Genomic DNA, 6,402 nt, shown 5'->3' with positions numbered 1-6,402 from the left:
GAAACCCTCTTACCCAAGCTAGCTTCTTAAGCTCCGAGCTAAGGCTTGAACTATTCAAATTCTCTACTTTTTTTATTCAGCCTCCAGAGTGGGTGACTATGTTGATGGACCATGTCTGAAGATAGGGTTCATGGGGAATCACAAGCCATATTTTGTCTTTCTCACTCAGAGGTGAAGAGTGAAAATGGAGTGGCAGAAGATAACATGGACAGCAGTGTGGTAGATGTGCTGCACCAGAAATATCTCAACTCCAGCCTGTATCAGAGCACAAAGGAAGCACTGTCAAAAGTGGAGCGTGGACGGAGAAGTGAGCAGAGAATATCCAAGCAGGGGCATGAGATTACCTATGCAAATGGATTCCTCACCCAGCTGTACTGGGTGTCTAAGCGTTCCTTGAAAAACCTCATCAGAAACCCACAGGCCTCCATTGCACAAGTAGGTAACAGTTGCTAAAGTCTCATGCTCCCTCTGCTCTCAGTCCTGCAATCTGCAGTTTGCAGGACAGACTTCTGTTTTCAAAGGCAGCTAGGGAAACAGAAAAGCCCTGTGCCACTGCCACTTAAGTGGAGTGAAATGCCCAGCTACCTTAGTTGCCTTTGAAAGAAATCTCCGTTTAGTTTAGCCCAAGAACTACTGTACTGAAGATAGGGGAGAAATGCTCCCTTCTCTGGTTTTCATGGGGATCTTCTAGGGTGATGTTAATCTTTGTGCCTCACTTCAAATTTTAAGGTGGGTTATTCTTTTAAATGTGCTTCTACTAATCTTTCCCAGCCAAAGAAGATCAGAGGAAAGAGAAAAGTGAAGAGGATAAACTTGGAAAATTTGCCATAAGGCTTTTAATTGTGTGTGTCATAGGTATACATCGACTCACAACAGCAAAGTTTTAGGCAGGTGTGAATTTTAAGCCCTGCGTATGCCTTAATAATAAGTTTGTCCCTATTTACTTACTTGAAGGACTCCCTTTTCCCTTTCTTCCACTTCTAGATTGCGGTGACCATAATTCTAGCCTTGGTTGTGGGTGCTATCTTTTTCGGTGTAAAATTGGATCGAAGTGGCATTCAGAATCGGTAAGTTGGAAAGCCACAGCCTTGCTCACTTTTCTGTCTGTAGCAGACAGGTTTCAGCCACAGGGAAGGCCTTGGGATCCACTTGGACCACAAGGGTGGGTTGGGTTCACAAGGATCAATGCAGTGTAGCATGGTATTGCCAGAGGTCCTAAAGGGACAGCAGTTTTGTTGGGCTCACACATATGTACAAAGGAGATGTGAAAGGGAAGATAAAGAAATAAACCTGGTTTTATGGCTAAGGTCTACAGGAGCACAATTAAATATCTCCCATTCTGTGGACAGAGACAGAAATGCACTGACTTGATGGTATGATGATGTCTGAGGCTGCCAGTGTTGATCTAGGCTGTTTCCTCATTTTTTTGACTGGTTTTTTTTTGCCTTCTAGGGTTGGATCCTTGTTTTTTGTCACCACAAACCAGTGTTTTTCCAGTGTCTCTGCAATTGAACTGTTCATCAGAGACAAGAAACTATTTGTGTAAGTAGTGAGGCACTTAGACTGTCCCATACCCTGGAGTGAGGCAGGGAGGATTATCTTACAGGATAAACAAAATTATTTTTACCAAAGACTTGATTGCTCCCTTGCAACACCAGATTGTAATAGTAATGCTAAATTGGTCTGTAGCTGAAATGCTAAGAGCTGGGGAAAGGAGGAGAGAAATAAAATGCTTTTCTTGCTTGCTGTGTCACAGTTTATTGAGAAGGGCTTTTCCTACCCACTTTTGGTAACAGCTGTTTTTGAAGTTTGCATTTGAATCCTGCAGTCTGTGAACCCTGCCTACTCTCTTGCTGACAGGTGAAACACTGTCTTGCAATGGTCCTCAAGGGGTAAGACTGTGCAAAGATAAAGGGAAAGTTCTTGAAAAAGCTTTGGAAAGGTTGCTTAGATGAAGAAGGCTGCTGGATGGCTTACAAGAGCTCCCTAATAATCAAGCACATGTCTCTGTCTATATATATATGCGCGTTTGTATGTGTGTATATGTATGTAAATCTGTATATATATTATATACACACATGCATATATACATGTATGTTGAAAATGTTTGGAATAGCCTCCAGCTCATGGGATGAAAGGGCAAGAGACAGATCCTGTTCAGTAAAGAATAAACTGGAGATTTGTGCCTGGAATGCAAATGTCCACCCACCGGTTGCTCAGAGCAGCTTAATATTGCCCCTAACAGCTGCTCAGGAGAGAATCTCCCCCACACTATCATTTTTTTGCCAGTCTGCTCCGCTTCCCAGCTTATCTTAACAGCTGTGTCAATGGGGATTTTGGCATCTCACCAATTCAAGCATTTTTTCATGAGCTCCATTAAGTAGCAAAACAATCATAATAACATTTAATTGGCCTGTGAACTGGAGGTAAGTTGATGTCCTAAAGGTGTTTTCCCGTTGTTGAGTATCATTCGTTCTCCCCTGGAAGCAGCTGTATGAGTTAGCTGTGGATGAAGTGTTCCTCCAGTTAATAGCAGTCTAATACTTTCCCATGTTTTTGTGTTAAGGGTTATTCTCTTTGAAAAGAGATTTAGGAGCTTTTTTCCAATATGTTAGTTAGAAGTCATTTCATTCACTTTCCTTGGAGGGCTCTCAGTGTGACTGCAGGGCCTGTGAGATAGATCAGCCCTTACTTTACAGAGTGGGAAGTGACAGCTCTGAGAAAATTAGCAACTTGCACATAGAGGATGAGTCAGTGGCAGAGTGAACAGAAACTGAGTCAGGATAAACCAGACACGCATGCTGAGCCTGCTTCCTAGATAACCTCTAAACCTGTACAACTCCCCTCCTTCCTGTCCTCACAGCCATCAGTACACCAGTGGATATTACCGTGTGTCTGCCTACTTCCTGGCCTTGATGATAGGAGATCTACTGCCCATGAGAACTGCTCCAGCCATCATATTCTCATGCATCAGTTACTGGATGATTGGTAAAGAATTGATGCTTTCGTTGAACCTGTCATCTTCCAACACATTTGACTTCTGACTTAGTGTTTAATTCCTACATAACATGAAACTAGTTGAACCTTCAACGGATTTAAGTGTTTGACATCCTAACTTCAGAGGACTCTGGGGCAGGGGCAGAGACACCAGCAATCTAAGACAGGGACCTGCTTGATCTCTTCTTTTCAGTAATGCTCTTTGGGCCTTTGGAGCATGCATAGTTCTTGCCAACTCCAAACCTGGTCTTTCTTCCTGCTTTCCCTGTTTTGTATAGGAATCAAAGGGTATCTCTCTGGGATTCATAATACAGTGGCTTACTGAAGTATTTCCTTTCTGGTTTTTGACAGGATACCAAGCCGTTGCAGGCCGGTTCTTCTTCTTCATGCTGACCCTGGTACTGGTATCCTACACTGCCACAGCCATGTCTCTGGCTATCAGTGCTGGGATGGATGTGGTGGCTGTGGCCAATCTGCTTATCACTATTTGTTTTGTCCTAATGCTCGTAAGTATATAAGGGTGTGTGTGCTCCTTTGGTGAAGATGAGGAAGCCGCTGAGATGGCTGCAAGGGCTGGGTTGAGCCAGCCTTAATCAGGCTGAGCATCCACAGTCCAGTAGCATGTTAGCCCCATGCCTGTGATTTTATTGTCACTATAGTAAAAGATGTACTTCTGCTAACTTGTAATCTAAGAGTTAAATCATTGCTTAGGTGCAGCTTAATAGGTGTGATGCCACCAGAGCTTTGCAAACAGTGTGTCCTTACGAACATTGATTTAAAAAAACAAAATCTTTCATTTCCAGTATTAGAAATCTAAGTGATCAACTAGATAATTTAAAAGGAAGAAAATGTTGACATAAACTTTATATTTATTGATTTTGTTGCTTAGTGGGCTTTGTAGGAGCATACTCCTTCTTTATTTTAAATCAGTATTGCCCTTGGGTTTCAGAAATTATTTCAATATTCTTCTTCAAGGACTTCTAAGGAAGAGAGCAAATGAGAGAGAAAGGAGTTTTGACTTCTCATAGATGAGGGATGTGACTTCTTTTTCAAAGAGATAATGTTAGTGATGAAACTTCCTGACTGTGAAACCTATCAAGTTACCTTAGAGTAAAAAGTACCTGCTGTCAGGTGATTCCTGGTAGCTGTCTGCATACACATTCTGAGCCCACAGCACATCCCTTATTCTTCAATTTGCAACTTAACCTGCTTTTGCAATAAGCAAAGTCATAGTGTATCACTTCAAATGCTGGCTGTGGGTGATAAGCGTGCATGCGTAGTGAAGGGCAGCTGATGTACATTAAGTCACCGTATATAAGGAATGGGACGTGCACATCCTGAAAGACAGCAAGGTAAGCACAAAAACGCTTGTCATGAAGCACAGCCTGAAGCATTGTGTTTCACTGTGAAGTCCAATTGTGCCAAGAAGTAAAAGAGCAAACCTTGTTCCAGGCAGGACAGAGCACGGATAAAAGATGTAGGTCAGAGGAGGAAGCTGAAACAGTAACAGCCCTTAAGGCTCCCCATGGCTTCCTTCTTGTTTCTCCACTTCCTCATCTCCCAGTCATCCTTCTTTAGCCTCTGGCTAGCTCTACCATAGAACACAACCCTCCAGAGTAAGAAGTTGTTAGTATGCTTGCTTCTTAGTTCACGTATGGATGTAGAAAATCTTTCTGATCTGTTTGCAAGCAGTTAACTGGAGTATTTGGGTGTGCTGTTGGGCCAGCTGGCTGGGACTGCTGCAAGGTTTGAACCTCATGCCTGAAGGCACAGGCGTAACAGCAGTAGGAGGTCCTGCTATCCCAGTGCACCTCTGCTGGGCAACTGCAATAGCTGTGCAGGAATGGCATTGTTTGCAGTAAACAGAATTTGTGACTCATTAGTCTCTTCTGTTCTGTTCCAGATCTTTTCGGGTCTCTTAGTCAACCTCCCTTCTGTAATGGGCTGGCTGAACTGGCTCAAGTACTTCAGCATCCCCCGATACGGCCTTACTGTGAGTAGAAAGTCGCATTGGTCTCCTGCGAGTAATGTAGCCACACTGCTGCTTCCTGGAGAGGTTTGGACTATAAATGAAGTCCTCTTAAAAGTCAAATTTGGCTTCTTTTCTTGCATGAGCATGGTAAAAGAAGAAACCAGCCAACCCCAAAAAGGAAGCAAAAGTTAATCTCTGTGTGAGAGGTGGAAATCTCAAGACATTGAACAAATCCTTTGTGCCACAAAACTAGTGCTGCCTGGACAGCAGCAGAGTGAGCTGTCCGGTCATTCACTAGTTCCTAGCCTCAATTGTTGATCCCTATGCTTTAGAAAAAAGTTAATATTGTATGGCCTCTCAAGAGACTGCTGTTTGGGTGGCCAGTCTGAGGTTAATAACTGTCCCAAGTGGTTAAAGGATTTACCATCATGCCTGAGTGTCTTGGTCTCCAGGGAGATGCACGCAGTTATCTCCCTGATATTTCAGGAGAAATGTCTCTAACTCACGTGGTTCTTGGGCCTGAACTGCGACGGCTTGCTTAAAGAGAAGTCAGATTGTTTCAAATTTTTATTTCTTCAGTGTGATTTCCTCTGAAGTGAAACATGACTTACTGCTATTTCTGAATAATAAGGAGCTGGGGTACCAGAAAGCTGAGGGTGCAGCTGCTTGAAGCACAGTAACTAGACATAGGAGGTCACCCACTGGTCACAGGTGGGAGCTGTGCTTCCATCTTCTGTCTCCATCCTGGCCAAGCCTATTTGGGAGGAATAGTTTCCTTCCTTTGAATAGTAATGAGTAAAATGAATGCCGGAGCTGGTGCAGGGTGCTGTGGGCAGGACCATGTGGAAGAGAAAAGTAGGATCAGGGAGGGGGGCAGATGTGTGAGACCTCCCCTGTGGATATCACTAAGATATTTTATCAGTGTGCTGAACATGGAAGTGTTCCCTGAGATTGCAGTTAGCCCAGGATGCCAGCGCAAGGGAGCCCCTCCCCTCTTGCCTTGGCTGACTGTACCATCTACTTCATTGTGGTGGTGTTGGGGTGTCTGCATGTAGCCATGTGGTTTTCTGGGTCAGTAGATTGACCCAGATGAAAGTAGCCGAATAGGAACTTGTAGCTGGCAAGACAGAAACCCATGGCTAGATCACTGAAATGTAACTTTGAAGCCAGTGGGTCAGTAGATTGACCCAGATGAAAGTAGCTGAACAGGAAATTGTAGCTGGCAAGACAGAAACCCATTGCTAGATCACTGAAATGTACTTTGAAGCCAAAGACTCAGACACCAAACCATCCTGCATGTACAACTTGGAGCGGTTCCTCAGAAAGGTAGTGATTAAGAGCTTCAAAATAAAAAGAAACATAAACATACGACTCCAAGAATTATGGTGTCTTCTAATAATCAAATCGCTCTGCAAAAATCTGATGTCTGCCTC

The 6,402-nt window shown here is 43.6% G+C and overlaps 1 protein-coding gene across 2 annotated transcripts in view; it reads left to right on the top strand.

Annotated features, from left to right (window-relative positions):
• The window catches only part of LOC104528295 (ATP binding cassette subfamily G member 2 (JR blood group)), a 16,410-nt gene that overhangs the window by 8,808 nt on the left and 1,200 nt on the right, over positions 1–6,402 (top strand). Inside the window, exons 8-13 of one of the 2 annotated variants that reach the window (XM_029086028.1) lie at positions 178–435; positions 985–1,067; positions 1,453–1,542; positions 2,864–2,988; positions 3,349–3,503; positions 4,901–4,992. In XM_029086028.1, coding sequence (XP_028941861.1) covers positions 178–435; positions 985–1,067; positions 1,453–1,542; positions 2,864–2,988; positions 3,349–3,503; positions 4,901–4,992 — 803 coding nt within the window. Of the gene's footprint in view, positions 1–171; positions 436–984; positions 1,068–1,452; positions 1,543–2,863; positions 2,989–3,348; positions 3,504–4,900; positions 4,993–6,402 lie in introns of both variants that reach the window. The other variant, XM_010172258.2, reaches the window with a different exon arrangement.

Source organism: Antrostomus carolinensis, unplaced genomic scaffold (genome assembly GCF_000700745.2).
Source record: "Antrostomus carolinensis isolate BGI_N321 unplaced genomic scaffold, ASM70074v2 scaffold26287, whole genome shotgun sequence".
NCBI lineage: Eukaryota > Metazoa > Chordata > Aves > Caprimulgiformes > Caprimulgidae > Antrostomus > Antrostomus carolinensis.
The sequence above is the reverse complement of the archived record's forward strand: the minus strand, read 5'-3'. Positions and strand labels throughout refer to the sequence as shown.